This window comes from Aedes albopictus, chromosome 3 (assembly GCF_035046485.1).
Source record: "Aedes albopictus strain Foshan chromosome 3, AalbF5, whole genome shotgun sequence".
Lineage (NCBI taxonomy): Eukaryota > Metazoa > Arthropoda > Insecta > Diptera > Culicidae > Aedes > Aedes albopictus.
The window spans coordinates 269,074,895-269,093,113 of NC_085138.1; the positions used below are offsets into that span (position 1 = coordinate 269,074,895).

The following is an 18,219-nucleotide window of genomic DNA, read 5'->3' on the forward strand; positions in this document are numbered from 1 at the left end:
TACTTTCGTGAAACTGTAGTAAACACGGTACCACTCGAATCAGCTCAAATGCATCGATCCTCAACGCGATGGAACCTTGAAAGTGTGTTTTTCGTGTGTTGTAATTTACCACTGGTATACATTGTCCTTTCGTTTACGTTCACCATAAATAGCTTTGATAAGAAATCCACGATTTCAAGGGTTGTGTGTGGGGTAAATTCATTACTGATAGTAGCTATAATTCTCATTTTCATCAACTATGTCTTCGTTTTTAGCAAAACTGCCCAAAGTACAGGGCATTCCGGAATGTGTGGCTGCAATTGCCCTTTGAACAGCTATAACAAATTCTCTGCTTTGAACAGGAACAATCCTAACAAAACATAAGTGTCTATAGACAGGTAAACCTACGAATGGATTTTTTGGTTTTGGTCTCTGATGCTGGCTGGTGGCTCGCTGCAAGTGGTATGTTGGTAGGTAGGGTACGGGTTCATTTGATCAAGGGATCCTATTTTGACATTCCGCTATTGCACGGGTCAGTTTTTCAACAATGATTGTATTTATTTTTTGTGCACGGTAAGATAGGAGCAGCATCTAACTGTGTAGCAGGGAAGTGTACACAATAGAACCCCCTCCTAAATTGTCGCTCACCCTATGTAGCGTATTTCTGTTGATCCGAAATATTATTGAATTAACGTTTGATGAGTTTAAAACGTATTAACCTGTATTAACTAACAGAATATTAAGGCAAAATCAAGGCACTTTCCTCACAAAGTCCTGAAAGTTCCTAAGAAAATTCTTAGAAGATTTTTTCCCAAAGTTAGGCAGCCTGCATCAGTTAAGCATTCTTTGAACTCTCTTCCTACTAAATTAAGAGAAACCTTCTCATAAGTATGTAATAAAATTTTCATACTTTTGTGATCTACTTATCCTGAAGCGCAATATAATTTTTGATTATTTTCTTGTCGCAACTACTGCTACAAAATTGTGAACCAATTATTTTATTTCTCATTGTTGAATGACATGTGTAATGATGATATGTGTTATTGATTAACCATGACCATGAACTTGATCTGTCTTATTTTTTGCGGTTCAGTTGCTTCCACTGCCATTCAACGGCACCTGGACCCATGAAGTACTTCTTGTAGGCGTTTCGAATTGACGCTGCATTTTTAGTGTAGTTTCTGGAGCTGGATGGTTGCATTGATTCCAGCTCTGATATTTCGTTCCTCCATGTTCCTAAATGAGAGAAAATAGTAATTGAATAATAGGTTTGTTATAGAATGTAATGCAAGTATGCATTTTTATGCAATTTAGTTTCTTAATTCATATTTGTTGTAACTCATTCCAGTTATGTTAATGAGTCAACAGAGCTGGGCAATAAAATATGATTGCATAAAATATTGTATCCTATTTACTAGAGAACAGATTTTTGCAACTCGCTGCATGTATTCTTACCTGGAATAGTTTCACCAGTTTCCAAGTCTTCGTGGTCGACACATCCAAATGGGAAATATGTAGTTGGACTTGTTTCCCGCAACCAATTGTGTAAACTACAAGCAGCTTTCACAATCTCATCTACCTTCTCGGGAATCAAATCAATCGGTCGTGTGAAAATTCGGAAACGTGACACAAGTATTCCGAATGCGTTTTCCACAACTCTCCGGGCACGCGAGAGTCTGTAGTTGAATATTATTTCTGCTGCTGTCAATAATCCATGATGCGAGTACGGTTTCAACAGATAAGCTGACAACGGAAAAGCATCATCTCCAACCAAAATACTTCCGCGTGGAAATCCAATCGTTCCGTTTTCAATACCCTTCTTCAAGCTGCAGTTACGAAAGATAGAAGCGTCGTTGACTCGGCCATTTTTGCCAATATCAACGTACATGAATTTGTAATTTGCATCCACGAGGGCAAACAGAATCGTACTGAAGTAGCCTTTGTAGTTGAAGTAGTTGCTATTACTACAAGGAGGACATTGAATTCGGATGTGTTTCCCGTCCAAAGCACCGCAACACTTGGGGAAGTTCCATTTTCTGTCGAATCCATTTGAAACCGCATGCCATTCGTCGGATGTGGAGGGTGCCTGAAATTTTTTATTTTTAGGTAGAAAATACATCAACAGGATACCTTTTATTACAAACCTTCATGTATTTTCCGAGAACCTTAGAAATACTCTGAAGCACTGGCACAAGAAACTTCGATATTGTCGGCTTGGGTATGCGAAAACAGGCTTCCAACATGCCAAAACTGCATCCGGTGGCTAGGTAAGCTAGGACTACCTCCAGTTTCACTTTTGCCGGTATTGCTTCGCGGAAGAATGTGTCACTTTTTGTTATGTATGGCTCAACCAGGTTCAATAATTCGTCAAATTTTTCCGGACTGATGCGTAAGAAATTTCGATAGGATTTTGGGTCCTCTTCTCTGATCTCGGAAAGTAATGTGGCGCTGAATCCAAGATTTTTTCGACGTGCAATCCATGGTCTGACCCACACTTTCCGTTTCGAGCGCTTCCGTTTCTTCCGAATCGATGTTGTTTTCAAAATTTCCTCTTCCACCAAATCACACACAATATTCAACGCGTTCGCGAAACCATCTTCATTCGACGCCATTTTGAACGAAACTGATACTCTACCGCTTGAATTTTCTATTAGCATTGTAAATTAGTAGCTAAAATATTAGCACCAATGTGAACACTATTAGCAGACAATTAATTATCCCAAAGTGAATTGTCGCCAAGGACTAGCAAATATGTAAACGGCCCATAAGTTGGAAAATTTACTTGATTCCTATTGGATACGCACTAGTATTTCATAGTGGTTTGTTCACTTGAAGTTGTGAACATCAAAAGGATCGAATGAGTAGTTTATGTCGTTTGTAGCAAAATGTTGACATTATAGTGATTTATTTTAGTTGTTGATCAACTGTGTAGTGAACGCAGTGGACCTATGGACGAGACGCCACTGAATTTCCCATGTCTCATATACAATTTACACTCATTTTGATTTTTTTTCTCATCTTCCACAGCCAATAACAATCGACGTACAACAGCATCAGATGCATGGAATGCGACCAGGCCAGAAACGCAAACATCCCGATGAGGACGCGCTCAAGCATATACCCCCTAAAATGGGAATGGGGTAAGTTGGGATAGAGTAGTTTATGTAGTTTTTATTAGAAAATCATAGCTCTACCGTGTGCAGTACAGTTGTCTCACTATCATATTGGGCTCAGTCAAATTGAGTAATTACAGCATCCGCTCGATAACTGGCCGCTGTTTAACTGGACTGCTTTTTAACTAGGTGCTCGATAACTGGGCCAAAGTCCAGTTAAAGAGCAATTGTCTGTCAAAAATAAACGAAAATTAACCTCACATTTTGCATATCAGTAAACAAGTATAAACAATATAACAATAGCCTCCGGCTCCGAGAGCTCAGTCCATTTATCGAGCGGCGCTTGCTAACTGAACTGTCGTCAAAGCCCAGTTATCGAGCGGAAGCTGTACATATGCTAAACACGGAGCTCAGTGAGATCTGGAAAAAGATTTAAGATATAAATAACGAATTGCTCAAACAGCCATCTTTATGCCAACTTTTTTGTAAAGCGGCCAAGCCTAATATCGAACATGTAAGACAGGATGGATTATTCCATTGACCCTGCCAGTACATATTGCAGAAAGCATGCTTTACACAACCGACAGTTAAATGTAAAATCTTGAAAATAGTTCCTCGTTTGACATGATGGCCATTTTCCTGAATAGTTGTTTCGATAAATGAAGTAGAATTTCATTTAATGTGTTCTTTTCTTATAGGGTGGGGCGGGGCAAGATGGGTCGCATAAGGATGGATCACCATAACTTCGTAAATACAATTCGGATTGGTTTGCATCCGTCCGCTACTCTTTAATACACTAGTTAGCTATGCTAAAAGTCGATAAAAAGTTCATTAAATACAAAATATGATGTTAAACAAGCAGTTTTAAAAAGTGATCGATTTTGTGCCGTGAAAAAAGTGCGGGGCAAGATGGGTCACCTTTTAAGTAATTAACATTTTCTCAACGAAAAACGTCAAAATATAAGATTTGTTCCGCATTCAAATGTGCTCCACATCCATACTGAGTAAACAAGAGCTACTAGTAAACATTTTATAAATTTATTTTGAATATAAAAAACTTTACGATTTGAGTGGTCCTGAGGCGACTTGAAAATCGATGTTTTTACTAAAAAATTATCATAATTTTATGTTATAATTTTGAGCGTTCATTCCGCTTGATTGAAGTCATTTATGAGATAGTCTTGTAATAAAAAATAAATAACTTTTGAATGCTCCAAAAATACGTTCAAAATTGAAGGTGACCCATCTTGCCCCGCGGCCGTTTATATGGAGAATATATGGAATGTATCGCATAAGAAAAATGGCAAAAAACCATTTTATTTTTTATTTCCAATGTAAATGAATAATTTTTCAATCAATGCCCCAAACTTTTGTATATTCATGCTGGTCATCTAACAAAATTATTAACATAATCAAAACATGAGTAATGCGCCCGAAAATGGCACTGACCCATCTTGCCCCGCGACCCATCTTGCCCCGCCCCACCCTATGTATTTTTCAAAACTACAAATATCAAATCGACAATGATTTTTCGTAAGGGTCTAACTGACTTGATCGATTTCTCTTCGTCGACTCTCTCTCTTTCGCTAATAACTTGATCAAAACAAACAAAATCATTATACTTTTTGTTTCTATAGCAACATGTAGTCGTCTTCTTTGCATTTCAACCAAAAAATTTTTGGAAAACTCAATACACATTCTGTGATAACACAAAGAGAGGATCGATGAAGAGAACTCGAAAATGTCAGTTAGGCCCAAATGAAAAATCGGTGTCGAAATATCGTAAACACCGACGAAATGCATTATTTTGACAACGGTGATGAAATGCATGTAGTCCAATGTATTCTCTGCACTGAGATATTTGAACTTGACGATTGTTATTTACATCTTTAAATCTCGATATTGCTGTTCCTATGGAGTTAGCTTGAATTGTACAAATGTACTCAACTGATTCAATCAAAATTTAATGGCAAAATTTAAGCATGAGGAATACTCGTGATCATTGTCGTTGAAGTGTACAAACTCGAGTTAGTATATTTTTGCCACTGATTTAACACCTTTGTAGAACTGCTCCATAAGTTTAAAGTTTCTTTCATACTCAAAGTTAGTGTTAAAAACAAATATAGGTTTATTCATTGATGGCAACATTGCTCCTTTGTTTGATGTATTGCATTTGATACTTTAAATAATCTGTAACTAATAAACCTCTTACTTTCAGATTTTTTTTTCGAAAAGTACGAACACATAATGCTAAGACTGTATTTTAGTTCGAAGCATTCAAACTTTGTAGTAGTGACTAATGCCGTTTTTCTGTTTGACCCAGTTCCAACCTGGGTTGGAACTGGATGAGACCACAATTTCAACCCCAACCCGACTTCGGTTTCGCTTGTACTATAGTTTGTTTGACGTAGTTTGTTTGCACATTTTCCATCAATCCAGTTCGGGCCCAGGTTGAAAAAGAAAAACGGCATAAGGGTAGACAGTCCAAATTATATTCGCTGAAAAATTGGCTCAATCGGACTATAGGAATCTCCCTACGATCTGTTGTTTGTATGCGATAAAATGACTACATTCGAGAGTTATAACAATGCGTCTGTTTTGTCCGTGATTGTCTGAAATCAAAAGTGCAAAAATATTTTCAAAATTTGTTCGTGTACAGTTTTGCTTGATAAGTACCGTCACTCAGTAGTCGCCATATACATTTTGGTAATTTTCCCTTACAAACTTTAGATCATTTGCCGTATAAAAACCCGCGGTTCGACTGTGCTGTGCAAATTGATTTAGAGGTCATTACCAAGCATGTATTCTGTTAGGAATAGTTGCACGATTTCGGAATTTCATGTAATTCTTTCATCATGTACGTGTTGCACTTTACGTATCACACCATGTTGGTTTGAAATTTCCTGAATAGTAGTAGGAAGTGCCCAAAATAAGGAGTCCCTTATGCTACAGTCCGCATCTTCGTCGGTCTTCTTGGGCATTACTTCTCGTAAATATTTGGGATTTTAATTTTTCTCTTTTGTACCATGTTTTATCGGCATACTGTCTTCTTCTCAGCTGATTTCTTGTTTCGTAAATCTTTCCCCCAAACACTACGCAATCGATTATAGTTGGAGCCTATTACTTTGATTGCGGATACAAGTTGGTAATGAATATGCTACTTTGAACAGATGTGTTCATCCGAGTTGATGCAATCAAAGTAATTTTTCATTTCTCTTGTATGAAAGCCCTCATTGAAAGCCCATTCTGGACCGTTGAACGCAGCTTCTTACCTCTTTGTAATACCGTGACCTCGTCGCCTCTAGTGGTTTTACTGTTTAAGTTGATTCCAGATACATCGGCTTCTATCTCAAGTGCTTTTCTTACTTTGAAACTACCACTTAATCTCGTAATATAAAATTTTGCTTGACAAAGCACGTAGACGGCACAGTATCATACAATGAATTCTACGCCTATCAATCCGACTCTTGTGGCTCTGTCGTGTCGTGTTGTTGTTGCTTTCTGCTTTGCACTTCATTGTAACTAACGGATTGGTCACAATGAAATATGGTTGAACATACCTATGTGAAAGATCTCCGCTTTCTACGTTTGAAAAACTCCTTTAGATTGAAGTTCTTAAAAGCCGATAACGTAAGTATATTTTGTCTATGGTGCAAACAGGAGCTGTGTTGCCATTTTGATGGATAAACCATGTAATATCTCTAAACATTTTATCTCTTCCATTGTTGTACACATGTATTCATTTATTCACTAAAGTTCTAATTTTAAGACTAAATATTCACATGAATTTAACTAGGATGATTCAGAACAGCAATGCCGGGCCGGTGACAGCAAAAAACACGATGTCATCAACGTCAACGGCAACGGTAACAACGTCGTCAACGTCCGGTGGTCTAATAACATCGCAAATTTACTCTGCAGCTTCAACAGGTACCGTATTTGTGTAAAACATGCCAATTTTGTCATTGAGTATATACTTGAACCATGCATAATATATGGGTCATCGAATGATATCAATACGAAGAACGTGGACCATCGACCTTGGAGTAAATCAACTGGGATCAGTCGCGCGCCTGCTTTTATTTATTTTAACTAGTTTGTAAGATCTTTCTTTCAGGTGACGTTCGTAGCAGCCTCTTCATTATTTTATCCTTTTGTTTTTGTACAATTCCTATCGATACTCTATACGCACACTGCGTATTTCACTAACTCACACTGTCCCAATTTTACGGGTCTAATAATTCAAGAATATACCTTCGAAACGTATTCAATCATTTCAATGTTTGCTTTGTTCTGAAACGCGTTCCTTCACGTCATTATTCCATTGGATGTTCTACATTCAAATACTATCGTGTGGTCGAATGCGGAACATTGTCCCAATTTTGTTTTAGTTAAACTTTAATTTGATAGCCCAATGCAATAATCAGTGCAATTTCCCTCGAAAAAACCTCGAAATCACTTCGAGATCTATCTATACTACTTTTCAAATTGGTATGACCATCTGCAATAATCTAAGTTCTATAGATTCTATTATTTTGTGAAGAAGTGATACAAAAAACAGAATTGTATTTTTCATATTCTTCAAACATCTTTTATGCACCACAAATTTCAAAGTGTTAATTAAATTCATAGTATGCACATGTACAAGCTTTCATCACGTCAATCGTTGTGGGACTGTCTTCGAGCAGTAAAAACCAAACAAATGTGAAAAAAGAACATTTTCTGGTTCGTGTTTTGTCACGGTCGCCATGTAAGGTGCAATTTTAAGCATTAAAGGTGGACAAACATCGTATTGGAGAAGGACTTTCTTTCAAAACACATCGGTAAGCTAACTCAGAAGAACTCGAAAAGAGCTGCCGCCAGTCAGGGCCGAGAAATCAGAATTTATACGTCAGTTGACGATTCCTCTTTATTAGTTGTTCAATGTCTTATATTATGTGACTTATGGGTTTACTAAATCAATTATATCATATGTCTTCAGTGTATAAAAGATAAAGCTCAGATTTTTTTCAATTCTCTTACTTAAAAGAACGACGTGATCATGCCATTTTGAAAAGCAGTTTATTTCATTCGTTTTACTAACACTACTTTATTGGAAAACCTTAACAATATTCGTACAATGACTTAGTAGTTCAAACACACATAGGCATCGAGGATGCAGATACTGGAGCAATAGCGGAGTTGTCGTTCAACTAAACTCGTGCACAATTCTGAAGCGCATCAGTCTTCGTACCAAGTTTCGACAACATCATTCATCGGTCCACTTATAAAAAGATTTTTCCATTAAGTAAAATCTTGTTGCTGTAAGTTTATTAATTCTCTTTTTCGCTGCTCCCTGTCTCCATTATCCACCCCTTAGATGACTTGCAACAGTTGGAGGTTGGTACTAATTCGGGAAACGAGCAGCAGTCCGGCGGCGAGCACAACGTCGAAAACTTTGGCGGCGCCGGCGTCGGCAGCAACAACATCAACAACAACAACAACAGCAGCAGTATGCATAGCGGACCGAAACATGGGCAGAATGGGCCACCTCAACAGCTGCAGCACATGGGTGGACATTCTAGAGGACGTGGTGTGTATCGCATAAACCAACCTTACTATGCGAACAACAACAGCAACAATAATGCCAACGGACGTAATAACGGTAATGGCGGCCACTATCAGTTCAATAACTTTCAACGGGTGTACGAACCAGCACCTTCTTCAGGGCCACCCCCTCCGACCAAGTGCCGTTGGTAAGGTGTTGCCCAGGCCGGACGTTGCCGGAAGTCAGTGATTCATTACAAACAGTTGTAATTCTAGTTTGTTGACAATTTTTATGTGAATAATACTGCAAGTGCTCGCGGAAAGTTCGTTGAGCAGCAATTATTAATGCTACATCATAATTTATTAATGTACTGTAAATAATGATAATTTGTTCCTAGAATGAACTCTTGGTAGACTTAGAATGTGTTATTTAAAAATAAAAGATATTATTTTTGGTGAAACCGCGGAGGTTGTTTTCTGTGAGAAATCAATTTATTTTTATTTTGTCTCTAATAAGGAAAAATTGGCTATAATCGACTATTTGTTAAACACAATTTTGTGGCATGTCTGCATGCCAGATATATTAATCGTTCCTTCGAGTACAATGTTAAACAAGAAATTTGAAATAGCATCACCCGTCTGTAATCCATCCAAGGTCACTAACGAGGTACATACACTCCCGTTCAAAAGTTTGGGGTCACCCCCTCAAAAACATGTCATTTTTTTAGGCCCATATCTCAACCAATTTGCGTCCGATTTCAAAACCTTAGGTTTCATTCAAAAGATAATAAGTCAAAGAAACTTTGAACATGATTTAAAAGAAACTTTTTCAAAAAAATTTGTATGTAAACTTAACCCAAAGTTGCCAAATTTTCTAAAAAATGAATATAAACTTACGGCAGTGTCGCTGGAAGTTAGGCCGACCAAATTTTGAGATGAGAGCGGTAATATGACCCATTTTCTATTAGCTTTCAACTGCTTTTTACAGAACTTCTAGAAAAAAAGTTATTAAGTAAAATAATCCTTGATGTCATCGACCAAAAGTTTGGGGTCACTTTCGTAAAACATGGAAAAGTGATTTGGTGATATCTTCGTCATCTATAGTTCAATTTTAATTATTTTTGGCTCATTTCAAAGATAATTAACTAAATTTACGTTTGATGTCTTTAACTTAACGTATTTAACGATTTTTGTATATAAAAATGTTATGTAAAGTTAGCACATTTCACCACGTTTCAAAAAATGAGGCAACTTTACGTTAAGTTTTAGTATGTAAATTTCAACAAATATGTGTGGTTCAATGTCTATGCAGTAAGTATCATTCATTTTGTTTCAAATAAGCCAAGAAGAATTAAAATTGAATGAAAGATGACAAAGATATCAACAAATCATTTTTCCATGTTTTACAATAGTGACCCAAAACTTTTGGCCGATGACATCAAGGAATAATTTACTTAACCCTTTCTTTCCCATGGTAGCACAGGTGATCCACTACTTTGCACTGTTCATACAAATTCAGGATAAGCTAGATCATTTCTATTTTTTTCATCAGATGTTTGTATATGTTTAATGAACTATTATGTAAAGTTTGGTCAAAATTTCTCTGCTCGTTTTTGTTCTAGAGTTTAATGATTTAGCGAAAGTCAGTATTTTTTCTATTTTAATTCAATCAATATTTGAAAATTCAATATTTTGAAACCTGAACATTATTTTCAACGGAAAAAAATACTAGCATGCCCTATAGTATGTATATTTTCACAATAAAATATCGTTTCACAAACAAGTTGACGATAAAACACTAATTTAATGAACAAACATATGGATCATCAGTGATCCATTGGGAACATAACGACATTTTTATCCTTCCTGATCTAACCTGTTCGTTGTTAGCATGTTTGTTTACATCCAAGTAATTTGCCATTGTTAATAGTGTTTCATGTAAAAATGTCATTATTTAATATAATGTTATCTATTTATCGCCGGCAATAAGTCGCAGATGAATCCAGGAGGGTATATGGTACGCGAAGAGAATCCATAGATTCGAAGCGAACCATGTCCGAATAACAACTTATGATAACTTTAAGAAGTCCGACAAGCTTCATTAAGTTTTACAGAAGAGCTAGATTAGAATCTCGAGATAAATTAAAGGTGTAATGGACGATTTACAAATACCTATATAGTTTTGAGGAAAAAAAAAAACAATGTACAAAAAAAATAAAATTTGTATATATGTGTCTTTAGTGCATCCATCTTCCCAATGGATCACAGGTGATCCACCCCGAAAATCAAATTTTTCATTTCTAACGATATTTTGGAGTAAAACTATACATCTTTTGTTCTGGTGATTTGTTTAGAAACCATTTTATCTATTTTTAAATGTCAAAAAACCTTGTGGGAAAGAAAGGGTTAATAACTTTTTTTCTAGATTTTTTGGCTAAGTTCTGTAAAAAGCAGTTGAAAGCTAATAGAAAATGAGTCATATTACCGCTCTCATCTTAAAATTTGGTCGACCCAACTTCCAGCGACACTGCCGTAAGTTTATATTCATTTTTTAGAAAATTTGGCAACTTTGGGTTAAGTTTACATACAAAATTTTTTGAAAAAGTTTCTTTTAAATCATGTTCAAAGTTTCTTTGACTTATTATCTTCTGAATGAAACCTAGGATTTTGAAATCGGACGCAAATTGGCGGAGATATGGGCCTAAAAAAATGACATGCTTTTGAGGGGGTGACCCCAAACTTTTGAACGGGAGTGTATATGGATACTTCGTCTGCGATCCGAACACTTGATTTTGACTTATCCATCATTGTGGATAATGATATTGTAAACACACTTACTGATTCTGATGTTCAGATGTCGTTCAAAGAAAATGACCCATAATTTTGAAAACAGGGCAGATAGAACAAGTCTTGGAATTAATAAATTTCCTACAATTTTCAACATTTCCACATAAGGATCTTAAATTTTCACACTATCTTCACTAAAAAATCGAATATGATTCTCAATTCTAGGTGGATTAATCGCATTAGTGATATGTTCTGTCAAAAGAAGGGATATAACATACCATACAATTTATACTAAACCTCTAAAATCAACTTTTCAAGTCCCAAATGATTACGATAATTGATTTGGGGTTTTAGAAACAGTGTACGCTCCTATGTCCATTAGTTTGTCAACCTTGTTTAGTTTGTATTGCGTTTGTATCTGTCTAAGTTGTCTTTTCGTATTTGGTTGAACAATGAACATGAAAAACCTTCTCTTTTTTATTTAAATAGATAATTGATTTTCTTTCCAATTCATTCAAACTCAGATCTGTTAGTCTTTGTTAAATATAACGTTTATTTTAAATATGTAGTTTATAGTAGGTTACATATTCGACGATATGCATGGAACACATGAGTGCTAGCTAAATATTTCCGCAGAGTAGTTGCGCTTACGTGTTAAAAAAAAAAACATTCAAAATCTGATGTTTACTACACAAAAAGACTGCAACATTTACACATAATCGAACATAAGTCTTGAACAAATTTTAGCGTGTATTTTTCATTAATGTAAGTTCGGTCAACTGCCGAACATTGCTCGTATATAAATCTAAAAGTAATTGTAGATGGCACAAGTTCTAATTCTTCCGGAATAATTTACTTAAGTCTACTGCCGATCAACACGCTCTAAATCAGTCATATACGTTGGAATTTTTCAGTTGCCTTATAAATGTCTTCTCATTCAGTGATTGCAGAAGAACTCACGAGAGATCATCCACGCCAATTCCTCGTCCTCACTGCTGCTACTGGTGCTTACGGTTCGAGCGCCACCAATTGGCTGCTTCTTCGTATCCTCTTCCGTGATCATGTTGTCGTAAATTTGATCTTCCGAAATATTTTCCGGTGCAGTTTGCACTTGACTGTGCGAAACCAATCCGTTGAATTTCTTTTTCTTCATTCCACAAAGCAGCGCCTCGTCTTCTAGGAGAAGGTTGTTGCGTTGAAATTCGTCAGGCTTTTTCGGTTCCCGCAATTGGAGGAACCACAAGTCATCCGCGTGTCGCCTCAACCCCGGTATTGCGTACACTTGCTCTAGTAGTTTCGGATACTTGGAGATCACTTTCATGCAGTTGAACACCAGGCTATCCTTGAAGGATGCCGCATTGATGAGTTTGATCGATGACTTGGCGGACGTCGAGCAGACCATCGGATAAATGCATCCTTTGCTGTCGCGAGGAATGTTTGAGTAGGCGCGGCCTTGCGACCGCCGGTTGAGATAGAACTCCAGGACACCGCGGAACATATCGACGTAGACACCGATAATGCGGCCTTGACTGTACTTTTTGCCGTAGTATTTCAGCTGATTGTTGTGCTGCGTGAGACCACGGTACGAATAGCCCCACGATTGGTCATCCAAACCCAGGCAACTGGAAAATTTGAATCGATGTGCGAGTAGATCTACCTTGTCGGTTCCTATTCCGAGCATCTGAAAGAAAACGGGGAAGGATTGATATGAGAAATTGCTGGAAGTATTTAAGTTCGTTATCCTTAACTATATTCACATAAAATGTGGCAACATTTTATATTCCTCTGGGTATAAATTGTGCCGTGAGCCAAAATATGCAGGGTTAAAGACCGAAGCCAAAAGACGTACGAACGTGAGGTCATTGAAAGGTGGAAACGGCACTTCGACGAGCACCTGCTCCATCCATCTATAAAAAAGGCGAACATTTTGAATGTCGCCCATCCCAGACCACCTTTCGTTGTCTGTCGACTTAAGCGAATGAATTCGTGGGAAGATATCAAGTCGTCTTCATCGACGGCCGGTCTACATCGTACCGGAATCCCCACTGTACGGCAAATCCTCCAAAAATGGATGTGATTGATCAAAGCAAAGACGGAAAACTACATAGGTTTCAGGTGAGCTATCCCGTCCATTTGAATTTCGTCTAAGGCCGTTCGCAATGCTGTTTTATTTTGTATGGCGAGTTTTAAAAATTTTAAAACTCGCCATACAAAATAAAACAGCATTGCGAACGGTCTTAGAAGTTTAATTTAGCAAAAAGTTTTTTTATATTTTGTATTTATGAAAATCATTGAACGGTTTGTCACCGAGGTGTCAACGTCGTCTTGGTTAAAGTTTCAGTTCCAGGAGGATCACTGGAGGAATACCGGAAAAAAACCCAGATATAATTCAGGGCGGAATAATGAAAAACATATATGGGAAGGAATTCTTAAGGTGAATATATAACGAAGCCACACCTCGAATTTTCAAGAGCACAAATCTGATGAACCGAATGTCGGTTTGCACTGAAAAGTTGGTCGATTGGTTACCCGCTGGTGGTAACCAAACGATCAACTTTTCAGCGAAAACCAACATTCGGTTCTTCAGATTAGTGCACTTGAAAATTCGAGGTGTGACTTCGTTATATATTCACCTTAAAGTAATCTTAGAATTAATCTTTGAAGGAATCGCACGTGCAATTTTAGTAGATTGTAAATTGTCTGATAGAAGTCGTAAGAAAGTCGGAAAAGAATAACTGTTGCTGGCAGCACTGTCTGTAACCAAATTGCTAGTACCGTAAAACGGGGTGAATAGAAACAATGGGGCGAATAGAAACAAATAACTTATTGTAAAAAAAGATGGCAATTATGTTTTAAAATTCATCAAAACTTAATTTTATTAGTTAGTTGGATGCTACTAGTGTTTCAATAAACCTTTTTTGGGATGATAATTCCGTTAATTTTTTTGTGAAAATTTTTAAAAGCAAAGTATTGATTTAGAGGCAAAAAAACTTCCGCCATTGAAATTGCGTTTTATCGATTTGGTATGTATTAACAGATTAAAGTATTTTTCGACATTCGACAATTTTTTCTTCACTAGGTGAATTATTATAATCTAGTGTTAGAGTTTTAATTGAATTAAAAGTTATTTCTGTCTTGAAATTGGAAAAAATATCGAAAATTGTTCAAAGCTGTTTCTATTCGCCCCATTGCGGGGCGAATAGAAACAAGCAACCTTTTTTCAAATAAGTTGACGAAATCAATATTAGTTTTGAATCCTAATTACAGCAATTAAAGAGGGAGGAGGGAGCCAAAGTCAAGAGCCTTGCAACTGACTTTATTACGCACGGTTCCAGAGATACTTGCCTAAGTATGCTGGAAGGTGTTTCTATTCGCCCCGTTTTACGGTATTAGGCAGAGCGAAATGTCAGGCAAACGCCTGTAAATGCACAAACGTCAAGTAGAAGGCAGAAAAGTGAAGTGTAAAGTCATGCTAATGTACTTTTTCGAATATTTTACTAAACTATTGAAATAGTGCTAAGAATTGTATTCTACTTATAGCTATTACTTAAAATGAGAACTAGCCTAATGATAACTTAATGAACTACGCGAGTTATCACAGAATTTATCACAGTAAGTCAGCTTATTATCTACAAATTTGTTATTCTAACCTTAAATGTAAATCACAGATATGCACCAAAATGTTACGGATGAACTATCAACTATCTCGTAAATGAGCCTAAACCGAATAATGTAAGTTCTCTTGCTTATTTGCTATTTCAATTATTATACTGATGAATTAATAAAATTCCAGCTTATAGCTGTTCTCGCACCCAAATCACGGAGTTTGCGATCTGCTGAACGGAATTCGGCTAACGGCCTCACGAAAACCCCATTTATCGCCGTAACATAACTATAAGATTATTCGACCCGATGGAAAGTACCTCGGCGTCGGCGAACGTAGCCCGAGCGGGAAGCAGCGGTAGTAACTCGCGCCCCGACTCGAGGATATACCATAGCAGCTTAACAACAAGCGTCGCAACATCCAGAAGTAGACTTTCCTATGCTGCCCTTCGGTTGATGCAACTCGAAGAAGAGCGCGCTATCCAGCAGCGCGAATGGCAATTGGAGAAAAGAGCAATGGAGCGGGAAAGGAAAGCTATGCAATTGCAATATAAATTGCTTGAAGAGCAATTGGCGTTGCGAAAAAGAAAGTCCAAAGGTCCAACAGAGCCAGTCGGTAAAACCGGTATTACCAATACACCAACCGATGAGACGCCTTCCGATGAGTCGGCAGAAAACGATTCAAAGCACAATTCGGAAGCACAGGAGAAGTCAGGGAAACCGCCGAAGATGTCAAAGCAGCCTTCGAAAATGATGGTTCCAGCTGACCAATCAACGCAGGATGAGATTCAGCAGCGAAGCTACAGCACGATTCTCACTACAAGTCCAAACGAACACATTCCAATCAACAGCGATTGTATGGATACGATCGCATGTAATATTATTCCCTTCGCTATCTCCGTTACACCACCAGATCTGCTGACAACATCAGAATTTATCAATGTGGATATCAATTTTGCTATATTTTCCCTTTTTCTAATCGTTAAGGGAATCGATAGTAGTGTGGCTGTAGGGGTAGCTGTCGATCACCGTTTGAATAGAGCGCTTTCGTTTCAACCTCCGTTTCACGTCGCACCCGAACCGCCCGATCCAGCGCCGCCCCACATGCAGATCTCCGTTAACTGCGATGCCTGGACTGTGAATAATTTTATCAGTGAGAATACCATCAATACGTTGAGATTCAAATTCTTTCAACCGGCTGCTGTGAGTGCGCTACAGACTACTGTGTGGCCCACCACAGCTCTCGCAGTCGTCGATACCCTGATTATGATTGCGATAGATACACGCAGCTTTCCAGATCATGTACCAGCTACAAGTCAACCGTCCTGTTTACAGAACAAGTGTCTACAACTGGTGTTGGTGGAGAAGCAGCTACTCTGCTTGAACTTGGAGATGGTGCCAAACACGGCGAGGTTGTCTACGTTCGGATACTGGATGAGCGATACAAAGAAGCTGCCGCAAATGAGTGATGAGTGGTCAGCAAACGTCTATGTGAAATGTCTGGAGTGCCGAGTAGAGAGAGAGAAGAAGCGTGTGAGTGAAGTCTATGTACGTTGTGTTGGACACTGCTATCGCTGTGGCTTAGGTTGTAATAGTAGTGATCATTATGGTTATAACCTGAGACGAGACTCGCGAAGACGGTCTTCTTTTTCTCCACTTTGTTATTATTTTCTTCTTCCTATCTGTGTTGACATCATGTTCTGGGCTGGTGGTTCAAACACGTACGTGACCGCATCATCTCACATGCAGTGTGACTGAATCCCATTCACGCACAAAATCATGTGGAGGTGAAATTTTGCATCGCCAACAATCGCCAAGCAAAGTAATCATTGGAATATTTTGTTTTCAATTTATTTTTGTCAGTACAGGAGAAGAAAATGCTGCTCGGAGCTAGGCTCGGAGTGAATTTTGGCTTCAGAATTTATCTCGGATAGCAATACTTTACTCGTTTTAGGTAACGTAATCAAACGGGCTACAACTGACAGCTCAGTTGGGCTGCACTTGACGTTGCTTTTTTTCCTCTTCGCGAGTCTCGTCTCAGGTTATAACCAACGCTATTTTGTCGGGCTTGTTTACCAACAACATGTTGCCATAGGTTTTGCTGCACGGAGAAAAATCAAGATAGTTTGAAACAACCAAACTTTTGTTTGTGATTCAAAATCTGATTTTGTTTGCTGCAAGGTAAACAAATATTCATTATTATGTTGGGGTTTCGTTAAAAACAGTTTTTTTTTTCAAGTACTTTTGGCCTAAACGGGTTGATTCTTTCAAAGCCATGTTTGCTTAACTTCAAACTAAAACTACACCTTTTATTAACCGCTAGCTTGCTTGTTTTTACCAAATATTAGGTCGACGATCATGGTTCTTCGTTGGCAAGTTCAAACTATATCTGAGGTTAGATTACATCAAAGAGCTCGGTAAAAATAACCTAATAATTTGGTTGGGAGAAATCCAACCTGAAAAATGGCTCGAAGCAACCTAAATTATTAGTTTGTCTACACCAGCGTCGCTTCAGTCGTACTCCTTCTACATAGTTTCTTTGTTTTCATCCTGTTGCTTGCTGCGCTCTCGTTAAATTAGGTAATTGAAAGATCGACTGGTAATCTGGCGGACTGTATGCGGACATTTTACTGCTTAAATCATTAGAATTGCATCTCCAGGAGGCCAAGAGCCACACAGCGTACGAGTAAGTTTTATTTCATAGTTCAAACATACTATGTATTTTTACACAGTGGCAATGTGTTTTTTCCAGTTTGATGCACGTTTCGGAAAGGAGGGAGCAATCAATGGTCGAAAAATCAAGGTTTACGAGCATCTTATTCTCACCGCAAACTGTCCGGATTCTGTAATATTTACAAAATTCGATAATTCATTGAGTTATTCATGCATGGACTGGCATGTCATTGCATGGACTGTTTTCTTGAAAATAAAAAAAAAATATGGACAGGTTTTTTGATTTATTTCTACACTATTTCCAATAAGAAAAACAAGACAAGAAGAATGGGAAGGGTTGAGGAAGGGTGGACGAAAAATGTAATGTCAACAAATTATTTGTTTATTTTGAACTGCAGTTTTTGTCTGCTGTGAACCATTTGTTGTTAGATTGAAACTTAACATTTTGGTTGAAGTAACAAAAGTACTATTTTGTTCCGCGAGCTGTCAAAACTGAACAACCAATATAATGGTAAATTCAAACAAATGTTGGTTGAAT

General features: G+C 37.6%; 3 protein-coding genes across 6 annotated transcripts in view; 1 reads left to right on the forward strand and 2 right to left on the reverse strand.

Annotated features, from left to right (window-relative positions):
* The window catches only part of LOC115257775 (uncharacterized), a 41,855-nt gene extending 32,776 nt beyond the window's left edge, over nt 1-9,079 (forward strand). The window contains exons 5-7 of one of the 2 annotated variants that reach the window (XM_062860747.1): nt 3,007-3,119; nt 6,889-7,022; nt 8,452-9,079. In XM_062860747.1, coding sequence (XP_062716731.1) covers nt 3,007-3,119; nt 6,889-7,022; nt 8,452-8,831 — 627 coding nt within the window. In that variant the 3' untranslated portion in view covers nt 8,832-9,079. The remainder of the gene's footprint in view (nt 1-3,006; nt 3,120-6,888; nt 7,023-8,451) is intronic. The other variant, XM_062860748.1, reaches the window with a different exon arrangement.
* LOC115266697 (uncharacterized) lies at nt 133-2,986 on the reverse strand. Its single transcript, XM_062860749.1, has 2 exons — nt 1,435-2,986; nt 133-1,215 (listed from the first exon to the last, which is right to left on the reverse strand). Exons 1-2 carry the CDS (start codon nt 2,096-2,098, stop codon nt 1,055-1,057), a joined length of 825 nt encoding a protein of 274 aa, XP_062716733.1. The 5' UTR covers nt 2,099-2,986; the 3' UTR covers nt 133-1,054.
* A 2,855-nt stretch (nt 9,080-11,934) lies between the features above and the next one.
* Nucleotides 11,935-18,219, reverse strand: part of LOC115257380 (SPRY domain-containing SOCS box protein 3) — a 33,643-nt gene continuing 27,358 nt past the window's right edge. For all 3 annotated transcript variants that reach the window (XM_029856910.2, XM_029856909.2, XM_029856911.2), the window contains exon 3: nt 11,935-13,086. In XM_029856910.2, the coding sequence (XP_029712770.1) occupies nt 12,343-13,086 (744 nt within the window). In that variant the 3' untranslated portion in view covers nt 11,935-12,342. The remainder of the gene's footprint in view (nt 13,087-18,219) is intronic.